The 17,810-nt window shown below is 40.4% G+C and overlaps 1 protein-coding gene across 1 annotated transcript; it reads left to right on the top strand.

The window, feature by feature from the left end:
* Nucleotides 1–6,860: 6,860 nt before the first annotated feature.
* LOC139173190 (vomeronasal type-2 receptor 26-like) lies at nucleotides 6,861–15,941 on the top strand. Its single transcript, XM_070762788.1, has 4 exons — nucleotides 6,861–7,580; nucleotides 12,618–12,830; nucleotides 13,471–13,597; nucleotides 14,980–15,941. The coding sequence occupies exons 1-4, from the start codon at nucleotides 6,861–6,863 to the stop codon at nucleotides 15,939–15,941; spliced, it is 2,022 nt and encodes a 673-aa protein (XP_070618889.1).
* Nucleotides 15,942–17,810: the final 1,869 nt, after the last annotated feature.

The following is a 17,810-nucleotide window of genomic DNA, read 5'->3' as shown; positions in this document are numbered from 1 at the left end:
TGCTTTTGTGCAATTGATTGGAGATTTTTCTGTTGTGTTTCTTTCAATTACGAAGAACAGAGAGAAATTAGACTCATTGGGCTTTTTTAACTTGAAACTCTTAGATTAAATAATATTAAATATAATTTCATGTCTTTCTGTGTAGCTGTGCATATAAAAATGCAATTTTCCTGTTTCTGCTATGACAACCAGAAGCTTCTCCCTACACGAAAAAAGGTGCAATCATTTATCAGGTATATTAGAAATGCTCAGGGAAACCGACAGATCAGAAAATGTTTGAACGGCCACACTTGTCAACTTTTTGATTCTTATTTTTCCACCCAAAAGATTTCAAATAGTTTTTCAGTTGAATTGAATAGCTTACTTGTTGTATTCAAGGTGGGGAGAAAGTGATTTATTTTGCTTTGATTTTTATTTTTTTTTTGGCTCTCAGAAACATCTCTGCAGACTTTCCATGTCCACCGTGAAGGTGGTCATTGACTTGCAACCACACTGGCGCCCAAATTATCTGTTGCTAAGCAAGACCGTTGTTAAGCGAATTTTGCCCCATTGTACGACCTATCCTGCCACAGTTGTTGAGTGAATCACTGCGGTTTTTGAGTGACTCACACGGGATGTGAAGTGGATCTGGCTTCCCCATTGACTTTGTTTGTCAGGAGGTCCCAAAAGAGGATCATGTGACTCCCAGACACTGTGACTGTCACAAATGTGAGTCAGCCGCAAAGCATCAGAATGTCAATCACGTGACCCTGGGGATGCTGCAAGGGTCATAGGGATGGAAAATGGTCCTGAGTGCCTTCTTTCTACAAATGGTCTCTAAGGGAACCGTCATCAGTTGAGGGCTGCCTGCATTTATGCCCCCAAGGCACCTCTAAACGGAAAGGCCTTTTCCTCACAGGGGCCACAACAGGCCCAAAGCCCTTCAAGATGCTTCCCAGAGGAAGGGGGAAGGACGGAGGCAGGAGGGGGAAAAGGCCTCCCTTCCACCCTATCTGTGGCCATCCTCTGACCCCCAAAAAGTCACCACAGGCAGAAACAGTGAGATTGTATTGAGACATGTGTCTTTAAGACATTTTCATTAGGGGAAATGAAGTGAAATTGTACTCTGGGTAATGTAGTTCTACATGTGACCACATCTGCACATTCCTATCTATCTATCTATCATCTATCTATCTATCTATCTATCTATCATCTATCTATCTATCTATCTATCTATCTATCTATCTATCTATCTTCAAACAAACATGTTCAAAAGGCCTGGTGAGAATGGGCCTAAAGAAACCTGAGATGGGTCTTTGCCAGCTTTAGTTGTCCTACTCACTGCCTGAGGAGGCCAGTTATGACTTAACGGCCAGAGCACAGACTGCCCCTTACAGGCAACGAGAGAGACAGCTAAAGCATGGAAAAGCCCAGGGAAGGAAGGTCCCTGAGTGCTTACTGTGGAATTGTGGGAGTTGAAGTCCACTCATTTTCAGGTTGCTAAGCTAGCCAGTTTTTTTCTAACTTCTCTATGGGTTTGTGTGTGTGTGTGTGTGTCTATTTGCGTGGCTGTGTGTGTGAGAGAGAGAGAGAAAAGGTTTTTTTTAACTCTGCAAAGTTCTGGGAACTAGTTTTTCACCAAAGTTGCATCAGCCCTTTTGTGTGGGGCCTTTGAGTTTAATGTTCAAAATAAAGTTAAATACATGTTGGCTTTAACTCGGCAGGCAGCTATTTCAGATCTGTGAGATGCTCTGGCATTAACTGGCCCCTGGGATTTTGTCTTCATGCCAACAAATCTCAGATTTATTTGTTTCCTCAGCCACAGTTGCCCTGTATTCCCTCCAGGGTCAGTTTCAAGCATGGAACTCCCAAACCTCTCAATTCTAGATGACCGATTTAATTCCATCTCTGCCCCTGCCATTATGTGCCATAAGGGGAGGATTTCCCTTTCATTTCTCTCCAGAAAATTCCCAAAAGTTGAATTATCCAGGGAGCTCTCCTGAGAGGAAGAACTATGATCAAAGTTTCAGCTCTGCTCTTTGGCTGAATCCTCCAGGGGAGACTTTGGGCAGAGAAATATGGAGTTTGGGGTTTGGCAGAGTCTGTGCTCTTGCATGTACCTCTCTGTTCTTTCCACATGAAGCTGTGTTTCAATCAGGAAAACAACTGGATAATATTCCACCTTGTGAGAATCCTTTGAATTCTTCTTTAGGAAGGAGATTGATTGATTCACCCCATGGATTATGGACCTCCTGCTTCTGCTTCTGATGCTGCTTTTGTCCCATCCAGTCTCTGGGAAGCTGAGAAGGAAATGCCCACTGAGTTTGGAGCACCAGGACGAAAATAAACCACAGAGCTTTTACAGCCCAGGAGACCATCTCATTGGTATAGTCCGCACTGGAAAGGAAACATTGCATACAAAGTTGCATTTTAACATGCCTCCTTCTCTTCAGTTTGTTTTCCCTGATCCGTAAGTCATTCAGGGTGATGGAGTTGCACTCTCTCTATTCTAACACTCTCCTTATTTTCTAACACACACACACCCCTCATTTATTTCTATATTGGGGAATATGTCTAATTTCCTGAATGATTTTGATTTCCATGGCTTCTCTCTTTTGTCTAATTTTGTGAAAGAGACTCAAATCCAAAATGGGATCTGAAAAAAAGCTGAAAGGGCTGTCAATCACTTGAATAATGAATTTTATTTAAGTTAGTGGAATCAGTTGTAGTCGCTGTACCTCAGCTAGTTTCCATATTTGTGTAACTGATCACTGCTTTTGGTTCAATACTGGCTTAAGGCTGAGTAGCCTTTTGGAGGATTATATATTAAAATAAGTATTTGTTGTTGCTGTTGATTATAATAACATTTTTTTACAATAGGGATGTTTATGGTTTTCATCATGGCTTAGCATTAATTTTCAACATTCAACTGATCAACAAGAATTCCCAGTTCCTGCAGAACCAGACACTTGGCTACAATATCCATGACAACTATCTGAGCACTTTCCAAACTTCAGATGCCTTGCTGGACATTCTCTCCACTGGAGAAGCCAATGTCCCCAACTACGGCTGTGGAAGGAAGGAGAACCTTCTGGCTCTTCTAGATGAAACTAAAAGAGAAATCTCCATCCAGATGTCAACATTAGTAGGTACCTACAAAGTCCCTCAGGTTTGTGTCTGTTTTTGTCCACCTGCTAAAGTGAGTGGTAGGTGAGCAATAGATGGAATCACGTCTTCTCCATAGAGCTGCTTTTTTCCATATTAGCAAAATTGTGAATATTTTATCCCATTATGTTCATGTTGAATATATCCCATTATGTTCTTGTCATTTATGTTTAAAATGAATTATTTTAAATCTTATTAGAGTTTTAATTTTTTTTTTAGTATATTAATTGGATTTTTAGATATGTATATGGTATATTTTGTTTTTGACATGTTGTGAGCCCCCTCCCCCCGAGTCCATGGAGAGGGGTGGCATAAAAAAATCAAATAAATAAATAAATAAATAAATAAATAAATAATGAATGAATGAATGAATGAATAAATGAATAAATGAATAAATGAATAAATGAATAAATGAATAAATGAATAAATGAATAAATGAATAAATGAATAAATGAATAAATGAATAAATGAATAAATGTTGAGCTTAATCATAAAAGGCCTGAAATGCAAGCAATACAGTCCCTGGCGAAGACATTTTATCAATTATTTAATTCATCAAAAAATATCCCTGGTTGTTGGAGCCTCTATTGGCATCTTCATTTTCAGATATAAATAAGACTCGCCCTATCCACTTGGGTTGAAGTTGACAATGGTAGCATTTTATCTATCTAAAATGAGGAATAAAAAGGACTCTAGCAATTATGTACCAAATGGACTAGCAGATATTGTTTGTTTGTTTGTTTGTTTGTTTGTTTGTTTGTTTGTTTATTAGATTTCTATGCTGCCCTTCTCCTTGGACTCAGGACGGCTCACAGCAAATTGTGGCTAAAATTTATGCCATGATCCTCTTAGTCAAACTTGACAAAAATGAATTTCTTGCAGAAGAACCAGAAGGTTTTAGGTAGAGTGAAAAGCTATATAGATTTTATAAGAAATAATGCATAAGTTATTAATCATGTATTGGCTCAAATATCTTCCAGGCGTGGCCAGGGCCGTCGGAGTGCAGAATTTACCAGAGGTTTTAGTCATTGTTCCTTGTTTGTTTTTAATAAAGAGAGTTGCCTGTTCCCCTTGCATCAGCTTCCTTATTGAGAGGATGAAACAGTTACTGGGAGGGGTATTTGTACGAGAGGGAAAGTTACTAGCCACAACAAATTCCTTTCTTGGAGTCCAAGGTCATCCTTTCTTCTGCACCGGTGGATGTAAGGAGGAGGTCGGTGGAATCCCTGCACTCAGACTGGTCCTCGTGATGAACTTGTGGGTGTGAGGACAAGGGGTGAAACTTAACCTGGGCGGGGCACTGGAAGGAAGTTAGTATCGTGATGGTTACAGTGTAACCAACATGGCTCTATTAATAAATTGAACCTTGGTTGAGAGAATTGGACTGCAATTGGATGTATTTCTCAAATGCTATTTGGGGCACTGACATCAAGGAGAGAAGCAACTTAGAACTAAGAAGACCTTTCCTGACACTTAGAACAAATAATCAGTTGAATAACTTGTCTCCAGAAGTTGTGGGTGCTCCACCCCTGGAGGTTTTTAAAAGGAGACTAGACGGCTACTTGTCTGGAATAATTCATTCATACATTCATTCATTCATTCATTCATTCATTCATTCATTCATTCATTCAATCGATTATTTTAATGCTGCCCTTCTCCTTAGACTCAGGGCGGCTTATAACATGAGCCGGGGTGACGCAGCAGGTAGAGTGCTGTACTGCAGGCCACTGAAGCTGACAAGTAGATCTGAAGGTCAGCGGTTCAAATCTCATCACCGGCTCAAGGTTGACTCAGCCTTCCATCCTTCCGAGGTGGGAAAAATGAGGACCCGGATTGTGGGGACAATAGCCTAGCTCTGTTAAAAAAGTGCTATTGCTAACATGTTGTAAGCCGCCCTGAGTCTAAGGAGAAGGGCGGCATAAAAATCGAATAAATAAATAAACATGTTAGCAATAGTATCGTATCGTATCGTATAGCATAGTATAGTATATTCCCTCGAGTTTCGCGGGGGATGCGTTCATACACCATTTTTGGCAACTAGACAGTATCACAAGCCATCCTTTAACACTTTAAACCCCAAAATTACCGTTTCCCATTCCCTTAACAACCATTTACTCACTATTATTACTGGTACTCACCATTGAACAAGACACAGTGATCCTGATATTTATAAACATAATTATTTATTAACAATAATTATTTTTTTGTTATTTATTTGCAAAAAATATTAGTTTGGTGATGATGTATGACATCATCGTGAAGGAAAAACCGTGGTATAGAAAAAAAACCATGAAATATTTTTTAATAAATATTTTTTGAAAAACCATGGTATAGGCTATTCGAGAAGTTCGAACCCACAAAAATCGAGGGAACACTGTATAGCATAGCATAGCATAGCATAGAATAATAGAATAGAATAGAATAGAATAATATTGTATAGGGTGCCCTGATTGAGAAGGAGGTTAGACTGGAAGACTTCCAAGATCCCTTCCAATTCTTTTATTCTCTTTTAAGTTCTTTTATAGGTATACAATCCAATGTGTAAGTATGATTATATCATTTTGTTAGTGTAAACTAGTGTGTTCCAATAGGTATTTAGCATGTTGAGCACGCTAAATACCTATTGGAACACACTAGTTTACACTAACAAAATGATATAATCATACTTACACATTGGATTGTATACCCTGTGAACAAGACTTGGATTCTTTTGTCATAATAATTATGTGATAATTAATCAATCAAGTTCAAAAGTTACGATCTTTGGGAAATGACATGGTAGCCACAGTTGGTCAGCCAATAGAGTGTGTAACAACTTTCCTTACCTGGGGTTGTTTTCTCTGAGACTGAATCATGGACCCTCAACATCAAAGGAGCTCAGTTACAGAAAGGGGATGAGTGAAAGTGGCGCTTAAATGAAAAGCTCAAAGCTCTCCAGCTTCCTCAGCCCCAATTATCAAAGTGTAAGACGCCAAGATTTCCCCCATGTTCTTACATCCGTCTGATGTTTGGGGCTTCAGAGAGAAATCCAATCACAGCCTCTGTGGGGTGGATCAAAGGACTCCAGCTGCTGTCCTTACAGTTGTATCAGGAATTTACACAATTTCTGCTTTGTCTAAATTCAGAGAATATGGATATTGGCATAAAATTTAATCTATGGAAACTGGCAGACTCTGAAAAGAGACAAAAATTTCAATTAAAGAGAAATCTTGGATTATCCAACTAACAAATCATATTAGGAACTGAGGTCTGTGTGTTTCTTGTATAATGGGAGAAGAAGCTAAAAGGATTCCTTCAGGAAAAATCTGGGATACAGAAACAGAAAAGGTGCACTAATCCTCAAAAATTATAATAGCCCTTTATTGGAATATAATACTTCAGTCAGCATTTCAAAATGTTAATCTAACTGGGGTAAATTGTAGAGGTGATACAATAATATTGTTCACATTGTTTATAGTTTTTAAATTTTATTATTTTTCATTTTATTATACAATCTTGCTAATATTCTGTCTTTAATATTTCAAACAATGTCTAACCTACAAATTGTTCTAATACCATTCATGAGAAGCAGGCTGGATTTATTAAAATCTACGGTAATATTTTGGATTTGATCTGACTCCAAATATAACACAGCATTTTCATTGCTTTTTCAGATCAATTATTTAAGTGCTTCAGAGGCTCTGAGTGATAAAAGCAAATTCCCCTTTTTCCACCAGATGGGGACCAAAGAAGGGTTCCACTACCTAGCCATTGTCCAACTGCTCCTCCATTTCAGATGGACCCTGATTGGCCTCTTTGCTTCAGACACAGAAAAGGGAGAGAATTTCATGAGGACTTTCCCTCCTATGCTTGTCAGTAATGGAATTTGTGTGGTTATATCACAACAACTCTCAACAACTGAACCTACAGCCTCCCTCAGGGATGCCCTCTCTAAGTGGAGACAAGTCAATGTCTTTGTTCACTTCATTGAATATGATTCCCTTTGGGACAGAATTCTTCCTTTCCATGAAACACTTCTGAGCTTGCCGGGGCTCATTGAAGGGAAAGTCTGGATCCTCACAACTTTTAAGGGGTATAAAATAGACAAGCGCAGACTTCTCAAATACATCCAGAGTATTTTGAAGTTTGCTTTTCTGGACAAAGAAAGGACAAAAGATGAAGCCTTTAAACCCCATTTCTTTGTGGAAGAAAAGTTTCAAGATCATTATTTTCTCTGTTCTCTTTCAAAGAACGTCTTTTCTGTCAAAGGCCGCAGAAGATGCACCCAGAAAGCCCCACTGGAGACCCAGAGGAAAAGGAACAGAAATAACTATTTATTTTACAGCCGCATGAAGGCTCTGGCCCAGATCTTGCATGTTGCTTATTCCCCCAGATCAAGGAGGAGAAGGAAGGAGGGAGAAAAGAGGTTGGGGTCTCCAAGGCTGCAGCCGTGGCAGGTAGGGGGTGCTGATATGGATCCATGAATCTTAGATCTTTTGGAGAAGGAATCCAGGGGAGAAGGATGGGAACCACCTCAACAGATCTGCCCAATTTAATTACTCGGGGAATAATAGTTCCAAAGTGGATGGGGTGGGGAGGTGGGCATTCCTCATTTTTTTACTATCACTTTGTGGGCGTGACTTATTTTGTGGTTGTGGCTTGATGGCATGTGACTAGGCGGGAGTGGCTTCATGGTCATGTGATTCAGCAGGCGAGGCTTGTTGGTCATGTGACTGGGTGGGTGAGGCCGACTCAATGTCACTCACATCAAGAGGTGCCTCACTTGGTCCCTCCCCTCCCAGCCATTCCTTGTCACACTTAGCTTCAATGAATCTACAGTTCTGCAAAAATGTTGTTCGCTTTTTCTCCAACTTTACATACTCTAGATGTCCTTTCATGGACCCCTGAAAGGAGGAAATGGCTCCCATGCTTTGCCCAAGAGTGTGAGAGGCAACAGGCTCTTAAGGGGCTGCCAGAAAGAGGGGGGGGGCAATGTATTTTCCAAAGCACCAGAAGGGAAAACAGAAAGCAATGGATGGAAAAGGAAGAAAGAGAGAAGCCACCTAAAACTAAGGAAACATTTCCTGACAGTTAGAACCAATAAAGGTGCAGAAATATTTCAGACATAATTTCACATATAAAATTGTCATTCATGGAATACAACCTGCATATTCAAAATAGTCATTAGTGTTATGGCTGATGTGGCTGATTATGGAATGGAATAGAATATTAAGCTGGACATGCAACTGGATGTATAAAATAAACATACCTATATTTGTGGTCTGGAGTAAAAACATTGAATGCATGTAAATCCCTGGAAAATATGTGGTAGCCCTAGGCAAAAGAAAGGCAGTAAAATCATTGTAAAATAATATAAAATATTAACTCATGATAAAAAATGGAACAATTAAAAATAATACCAGAGTTTGTCTCTTTCTCTCTTTCTTCCTTTGTCTTTCTTTCTCTTTCTCATGTATGCCTTCCTTCCTTCCTTCCTCTCTCCCTCCTCCCTTCTTTCCTCTCTCCCTCCGTCCATCTGTCCGTCCGTCCGTCTGTCCTCCCTCTCTTCCTTCCTTCCTCTCTCGCTTCCTTCATTCCACACACCTACCCACCCACCAAACCTTCCTCCTCCTTCGTTCCTTTGTTCCTCCCTCCCTTCCTTCCTTCCTTCTTTCCTTCCTTCCTGCCTTCCTCTCCTTTGCTTCTTTTTCTTTGTTTCTTTCTCCCCTTTCTTTTTTTCACATCCTACCCACCCAAACTTCTTCCTCCTTCCTTCCTTCCTTCCCTCCCACCCCTTTTCTTTCCTTTCCTTCTTTCCTTCCCCTACTACAATATGATTTGTAAGGAGTTGAGAAATTGAGAGGACTGCCCTCCTTCCTACCTTCCTTCCTTCCTTCCTTCCCTCCCTCCCCTGTTCTTTCCTTTCCTCCTTTCCTTTCCTTCCATTCCTTTCCTTCTACTACAATAGGGTGTAAGGAGTTGAAAAATTGAGGGGACTGCCATACCAACACATCACCCTCACCCTCCCTGCCCCGTTTTGGGCTTAGGATGCCTTCCTACATCCCCCTGGGAGTGAAAAGAGGCATGGGGGACTCTGGAAGCAGGGGTGGGTTGTAATTTCTACCAGTTTGCTTCCTCCTGCACAGCATGGCAAAAAAAAAAACCCCAAACTGAAAAACAGATGGCAGCTGCAGCACATGCTCAAAAGGGGAAAAAATTAAAAGCCCACCCCAAACAAAATGGTGATGCATGCACATTGCTGAAAACTGGCTTCTACGCATGTTCAGGTGAAGGAAAAAATAAAGAAATCCTCCCAAAATTGAAAAATATGACATCACCAGCAGGTCACTACTGATGCACCCATACTGGACCGGTAGGACCCAGCCCTATCAAAGATTAGATACCATGGCATTTTGATATTAAACACTGTTAATTGAAAATACTGCATTCTTGTTTAAAATAAAATCCTGTATGTATAGGTTTGTGATTAGGGTTGTGGAATTTTACCTTTATAAATTTGGAGGAGACCCTGAGACCATCTAGCCCAACCCCTCCTCTCTGCAGGAATCCCAGTTAAAGCCTGGTGCCTGAAAGGGGACTTAGTCCTTGAGTTGGGGTCTCAGCAAATAAGAACGTTCATTTCCTGAGATTCTTATGGCTGCCTTTGCCTTCTTTCCAAGAACATCTCCCTGCTGACTCATATTCTGTTTCCAGTTAACTACCAGTCCTACTTGCTAAAAAAAAGAAGAAGATGTTTTTATACTGCTTTTTACTCCTGCACCCTCCTCTCTGTGGAAATCATACATATTTTTTCTGCCAACTTGATATTCCGCTCATTAAATTTTATCTTATTTAAAAAGGTAAAAAACAAGCTTCAAAAAATTGAACAATTACAAAGACAAAAATTGGATGAAACATTTTTTTAAAATTGTGCATTAAAAACAGCCAAAACCACATACACCTATACTGTCCCCCAGTTGAATACTAGAACGGGGGTCCTCAAACATTTTAAACAGGGGGCTGATTGATAGTCCCTCAGATGGTTGGGAGGCAGGATCATGTGACTGGGTGGCCGTGTCCCAGTTAACAGTCCAATTTTTTTGACTTTCTCCTTCCTAAGCTGTACTCTCTCATCCCGAGGAATCTATTTACTTAACAAGACACCCCCCCCCAAAAGGGAAAAAGAACCCAAACTTCCTTGCCACTTGCCTAACTTCATTACAACAGCAGCTTCAGGCTCCTCAAAACAGGCCATTAAGAAAAGAATGAAAGAAACAGGATTTCCTTCAAAATATCTCATGATCACAGAGCACAGAAGTCATGAGAGGCTGAGAGAAGCTGTCAGTCAAGGCCCCTCCCTTCTCCTCTCTAGGAGCCCACGTGGGTCCTTCCCCTTCGGTTCCAGCCAAAGGCTTCTGGCTTTGCAGAGCTGTGAGTGCCTGCCAGCAGGGGAGGGGCCAAGGGAGGGAGGGGAGACCAGCCTCCTTCTTTTAGCTATTTGGGAATTTAAGCCAGAAGGAGAATTCAAACTGATTTCCTTCTTGCCACACTTGTGCACATGTATCCACACACATGAAAGCTACCAAAATTCTTCAGCCACTAATTTGGTGGATGGACTTTATATATGGCAAGAACCAAAGCAGTGGGTGAATTCTCCTTCAGGCATTATACTGCGGTTGCACTTGAATTAGTGTTAGCTGATTTTGAAAAATCTAGGAGACATGACCCCCACCCACCCACCCACTTTTAAAGGGCTACTTTTCAAAGCAGCCCCTCCCCCACTCCCACACTGGCAGCAGCTGTGTCATCAGAAGGGCAGCTCAACCAGTGAAAGAAGTGCCACTGGAATAGATGCTCGCAGGAAGTTAAGGCCAATGGTGAGAGGTGGGACAAAGGGCAGGGCTTAATTCCACCACTCTGTGGACTGGATACTTTGCATTGGTGGGTCATATCCAGCCCACAGGCCATAATTTGAGGATCCCTCTATTAGAACATAGAATAACAGAGTTGGAAGGGACCTTGGAGTTTTTTTAGTCCAATCCCCTGCCTAGGCAGGAAACCCCACACCACTTCAGACAGATTATTACTCAACATCTTTAGAACTTCCAGTGTGGGACTATAAGATGCACCTGTGCATAAAACACACCAAGATTTCAAAGTGGTAAATTAGAAAAAAAAACGTTTTGCCCTTCCTCAGCCCCCAGGATCATTTTGCAGACCTCCCAAACCCTCTGCACACTTGTTTTCATATGGATCTGTAGTCAAATGGTTATCCATAATCTTTAGAACATCCAGTGTGGGCAGTGATGGGCTACCAAAAGTTTCACTACCACACTGTGGGTGTGGCTTATGCATTTTGTTTCAACATCTTTCAGTGCAAATTGGGTGTTCTGGGGTGGAGCTCCATTTTCGCTACCCCACTGCATTCTCCCCCATCCGGACAGTAGCCCACTCCTGATAATCTACTATATAAAGTGTATGCTGTGGATCGAGGAGGACGCCCAAGTTGCGAAGCCTCTCTGAGGGGGTCAACAATTCCCCCCCCAGGGTAATGGACGGACAGATGGAATTGTCCTTGGGAGGCAACTCCGTCTTGTCTGGGTAGAGTTTGAGCTTGTTGACACCCATCCAGACCCCAACAGCCTCCAGGCACCGGCACATCACTTCCACTGCTTTGTTGACTGGACATGGGGTGGAGATGTATAACTGGGTATCATCGGCATACTGATGACACCTCACCCCATGCCCTTGGATGATCTCACCCAGTGGTTTCATGTAGATATTAAATAGTAGGGGGGAGAGGACCGACCCCTGAGGCACCCCACAAGGGAGCGACTAGTGGTTGACCTCTGACCCCCCACTAACACCGACTGTGACCAACCGGAGACGTAGGAGGAGAACGACTGGAGCACAGTGCCTCCTACTCCCAGCCCCTCCAGCCGGCGCAGAAGTATACCATGGTCAATGGTATCAAAAGCCGCTGAGAGGTCAAGGAGCACCAGGACAGAGGATAAACCCCTGTCCTGGGCCCGCCAGAGATCATCCATCAGCGCGACCAAAGCAGATTTGTTCTTTCAGATTTGCAACATTTGTTTAATATTGCATTACAGTCAAGTACATCTGGAGGTGTTTTTCATCAGGATGACTAGGGAGAAGAATAGCCTGACACCTTTCTTCTTGATAAACCCATGCTTTCTGGGAATCTACCTGTGGTTTCTAAAGTGTTTATGAATAACCTTTTTTTCTCTGTTCATTTTAGTTGTCATCTGCTCAAGAATGTTCTCTATATTTGACCAAGTGTGTCAATCATATTTCTCTATATTTTGTCAGTATATGATTGACTATTTTTTCTGAAACTTTTTTGCTCACTTTTGAAGATAATGGCAGTATTATTTAACCATATTTGGACATTAGACAATTGTAGAAAAAAGACTGAATGTGGGATAAGAAACAATGCTTTCTGTATTTCAAATTCCTGGATGTTCCCATTTTAGATTCATCCCTTTCTGGAGAAGAATGAATATTGGAATATTTCACACTTTAAACTGTACTTGGACCAAAATGGAGAGATAAAAGCAGATCTGATCATTTTCTGCTACTTGGTTCTCCCCAAGGAGGATGTCAAGAAAGAGACTCTGGCATATTTTGAAAGACAGAGAATTTCTATCTACCAAGATGTGCTTTCACGGCTGAAGTTACTTAATAAGGTGGGAGAATTTTTGCAGTCTTTTCTGTTTTCCAAAGCCTGAGGTTCCATTTCAAGTGGGGAAAGCCTAGAGTCTCGAGAGTGGTTGGCCTTCCAAGCCAGTTGGTGTCATCTAATGGAAGTTCTTCAGTAGACATGATCTAAGTGGACCAGCTTTGCCATGTTTTATGGAAATCTTTCCAGATCTTACTGGTCAAAGGTTTCTTCATTACAGTTTTATTCTACATTAAAAAACTGAATAAGTTTCCTAAACCCTTTATGGTAAACTATTCTCAGTTTTAATATGAATTTATCCTCATACCTATTTTTTTTTCCTGCAATTCCATCCCTGCACACTTTATTAAATAATAATAATAATAATTAATAATAATTTATTAGATTTGTATGTCGCCCTCTCCAAGGACTTGGGGCGGCTCAGAAAAGTACTTTATTGTAATGTTACATTCCAAAAGCAAAAAGGAGGAATTAAATGAAGAATTTGCAAGTTGTTATATCTCCTGTATCTATTTAGTTTAGTCAGAGGTTTTATGTTTATCTCTGTGAAGATCAGAGGCTACTTGTCTCCATCCATTTTTACCTCCGTTTTCTATGGATGGAGAGTCCTAACATATTTCCTAATACATTCTCTTTTTTCTGCTCAGTCCCTGCCTGAGTCCAAATGTGTGGAAAGTTGTCATCCTGGATTTGTCAAGAAGGCTCGAGAAGGAGAGCCAGTTTGTTGCTACGACTGCATTCCTTGTCCAGAGGGGACATTCTCCACTCAAGAAGGTGGGTGACACTGAGGAAAATGGGAGGCTTTGTAGAACTGGATCCATCTAGAACCTTTTTGTGAAAGTGCAAGTTAAAAGGCAGATTGAAGCAAACCTGTATTTTTATTTTTAACTTCCACAATTTCTTATCTAAAAGGAAGTAAACCAAAAAGACTTTGAAGGAGGGCTGGGAAGAGATGGGAGGAGGGGGTGGAAGACAGAGCAAACTTTACTAATGGGGTGGGAGTAAATATCGCTTCAGCTTTTTCGTTTGGATAAATGCTACTTTCTAGGAACATATGAGATCTTTGAAACTTAATGAATTCTTTTAGGTCTACCTTCTGAAAGACTTTGCAATTCACTGTATATTGGCCTCCCCTTGAGGATCACTGAGAAAGTCCAAAATGTGGTGTTGTGAATAGTTTTGGGGGGAACTCATTACACAAATATTCTGCCAGTCATATCGATCAATCGATCAATCAAAATAGAGCTGGAAGGGGCCTTGGAGGTCTTCTACTCTACCCCCCTGCTCAAACAGGAGAACCTATAGCAGTAATAGCTAACCTTTTTGGCACCGAATGCCCAAACCAGAACATGCAGATACACATGCTAGAGCATCAGAAACCCAAAGACCAGCTGTCCAGTGTGCATATGCCAGTTTTGGCCATTTTTCGGGCCATTTTCTGGCTCATTTTCAGGTCATTTTTGGTCCAAAAAAATCATCAGAAAACTGTTTTTCTTTTGGCTGTTTTCTGGATGATTTTTCAGGCTTTTCCCCAGTGCTCCAGTGCCTGCAAAGACTGGCATGTACACTGGAAATCATAAGATCAGCTGGCAATGGCACGAATGCCCACAGTGAGGCTCTGCCTGCCACCTCTGGCACCCATGCCATAGTTTGCCATCACAGACCTATACCATTTCAAACAAGTGTCTGTCCAGTCTCTTCTTAAAAACCTCCAACATTGTAGAATCCCAAACCTCTGGAAGGCAGCTGTTCCACTGGTTAATTGTTCTCATTGTTAGGAAGTTTCTCCTTAATTCCATACTGTTTCCAGATGTCACAGGATACCGTAGGCATCCTCCAAGTCCCTTTAACTGCCATGGAGCAGGACTCAGGATGTTTGCCTAAACAGATGTTTTGATTCATTATTAGCCTCTAATAATATAGGTTCCTATGAAGATTGTAAACATTACACAGGAAATAATTAACATCCTAGGACTTCCATCACCTTCAGATACCTAGCTACATTTTTAAAAATATCCTTCTTACCTTTCTTTAATGGAATTGTTTAGATATACATCGTGGAAAATGTTCCTGGAATTAGGCATTGTCCAAAAATGTTATTTCTTGTAATTTAAAAAAACCAAAATATTAAAGAAATGTTACTTTCTATTTTTCAGATACTAAAAAATGCACCAAGTGTCCAGATGATAAATATCCAAATGAGGACAGAATCCAATGTATCCCTAAAGTTATAACCTTTCTGTCTTATGAAGAACATCTGGGCATTATCCTGGTCTCTATTGCCCTACTTTTCTTCCTAACCACAGGCTTTGTTTTAATCTTCTTCATTAACTACCGAGAAACTCCCATGGTCAAAGCCAACAACCGGGACCTCTCCTACATCCTCCTGGTCTCCCTCCTGCTTTGCTTCTTGTCTTCTTCTCTCTTCATTGGTCAACCAAGGAAAGCCACCTGCCTTCTCCGACAGACAGTTTTCAGCATCATCTTCTCAGTTGCCGTTTCTTCTCTCTTGGCCAAAACCATTATGGTGGTGCTGGCTTTCCTGGCAACAAAACCAGGAAACCAGGTGAAGAGATGGTTGGGGAAGGGCTTGGCCAACTCCATCATCCTTTCTTCTTCTGCTGTCCAAATTGTCATCTGCTCCATCTGGTTGGCAGTTTCTCCCCCCTTCCCTGAATCTGACCCCCACTCCCAGCATGGAGAGATCATCCTGCAATGCAACGAAGGGGCTGTTGTCATGTTCTATGTCACCCTCAGCTACATGGGCTTCCTGGCTGCCATCTGCTTCACGGTGGCTTTCCTGGCCAGGAATCTGCCTGGGGCCTTCAACGAAGCCAAGCTAATCACCTTCAGCATGCTGGTCTTCTGCAGTGTCTGGGTGACTTTTGTGCCCACCTACCTGAGCACCAAAGGGAAATACATGGTGGCTGTCCAGGTCTTCTCCATCCTGGCCTCCAGTGCTGGTCTGCTGGGCTGCATCTTCATCCCCAAGTGCTACATTATCCTTCTGAGACCAGACCTGAACACAAAGGAGCATCTCAAAACCAGAACAAATGTAAAACATGATATATTACACCATTGTGATATTGGGAAAATTGTTAATGTGACTTTCATTTGATTTCCATTTAGATAGTATGCTGGAGTCAAAGAAAACCATAGAAAATCATATCTACAGGGGGTGGATTAAAAAATGGAAACACCTTGAAAAATTTGGAATCCAGATTTGTGAAGCTCCCTTCAAACAGTTTTTGTGGAAACTGTGTTCTGTACATGTCTATTGAACTCTGCAGTGATTTTAGGAGCTGTGGTCTTGCAATCCGCTCTAACAATTTGCTTTAGAGTCTTACGGTCTCTCTCAGACAACTTTGACTTTTGACCAGACCTGTGCTTGGCTGAGGACGTTTTCCCTTCTCTTTCAAAAGTAGTCTTTACTTTTGAGACATTACCTCTTGAAATGCCAAACATTCGGGCACTTTCTGTTACACTAGCACCTGCCATTCAAGCACCAACAATTTGGCTTCTTTGACAGTCTAAGAGGTTTGCCATTTCTAGAATATTATAATCAATTTCCTTAAATTTCTGTTTAAAAAAAACATCAAATAACAGAATTTTTTTTAAAAAAAACATTAAAATATGTCATGTTTTCATTGATTTAAACATGTTCAAACATTATGATGCCAAAAAGTCAAGTGTTTCCATTTTTTGTCCACCCCTGTATATTATTCATTCTTTTTTTTTAAGTTTTTTTACTTACCGGTATATCTAATTCTTTATTTATTTCCTGATAAAACCTCCTTTGCAGAAAGTGTTCAGCAGAACAGGTGTTTGGAATTTCAGTCTGACATAATTATTATTTTTGTTTCTGTATTTTGCAACAAAATTTTTAAAAATAAAGTATATTAAAAAAATAAAGTTTATAATGAATTTCCACTGTGTTTTTTTCTTTCAAGCAGAGAAATAAAATACCAGTTTTCTGGCCCTTTAATTTTCCACTCTACAATTTTTGCCTAAAGAATTTTCTCTGTTTCTCTTCCAAGCTCGTCTTGTGTGTGAAGGGTTGGAAAAGATGTCCAGAGAAAGGAGACCTTGAGTCTCTCCCAGGAGGAGATGGAAGGGATCCTGTCTAAAGGCAGGTCACAAAAGTTCAATGCTGCATAATATTCATCCAGGTCTCAGAAAGGGGTGAATAGGGGTGGGAACCAGTGGTGGGATTCAAGTAATTTAACAACCTGTTAATTTAGAACGATCCCAATTATACGATCCCAATTATACTAAGAAAAAGATTTTTTCAAAAATTGAACAAAATGATTACAAAATTTGTCTGGGCTGGGAAAAAACCTAGAATCAGAATTCAATATATACAAGATAATATTAAACAGGGAGGATTTGGGCTACCTGATTTTGAAACATATTACAACGCATCGATCATGGACTGGCTGAGAGAATGGTTTAAACTAGTAAACAAAAGATTATTAATACTAGAAGGACACGATATGAGAATTGGGTGGCATGCTATCTTATGGGAGAATAAAGAAAAAACACATAGTTACTTCAGACAGCACATAATTAGGAATTCACTATACACAACCTGGAAAAAAATCAAAAAATGTATTATCACCAAATTCCAAAATGGTATTCTAGCTTAGAGGCGACGGTATACCCAAATTCGAGAGAGCTAAATAAAATGCTAAATTATTACCAAACATTAGAAAAAAACGGGGAACTAAAAACAAGGGAACAACTAGAAGAAATTGGAATAAAAATTGATTGGTGGACATACAATGTAATTAAATCAAAATATCAAGAAGGGAAAAGAAAAGAGATACAAATAAAAGAGATAGAATTAGATAAGATAATTTTAGGCCAGGATAAGAAAATGATTTCCAAAATATATAGATATATGTTACATTACAAAATGGAGGACTATATTGTTAAAAATAACATACACAGTTGGGGCAGAAATTTTGGTTATAGTATAAATTTAGAC

The sequence above is a fragment of the Erythrolamprus reginae genome, chromosome 10 (genome assembly GCF_031021105.1).
Source record: "Erythrolamprus reginae isolate rEryReg1 chromosome 10, rEryReg1.hap1, whole genome shotgun sequence".
Classification (NCBI taxonomy): Eukaryota; Metazoa; Chordata; class Lepidosauria; order Squamata; family Dipsadidae; genus Erythrolamprus; species Erythrolamprus reginae.
The sequence above is the reverse complement of the archived record's forward strand: the minus strand, read 5'-3'. Positions and strand labels throughout refer to the sequence as shown.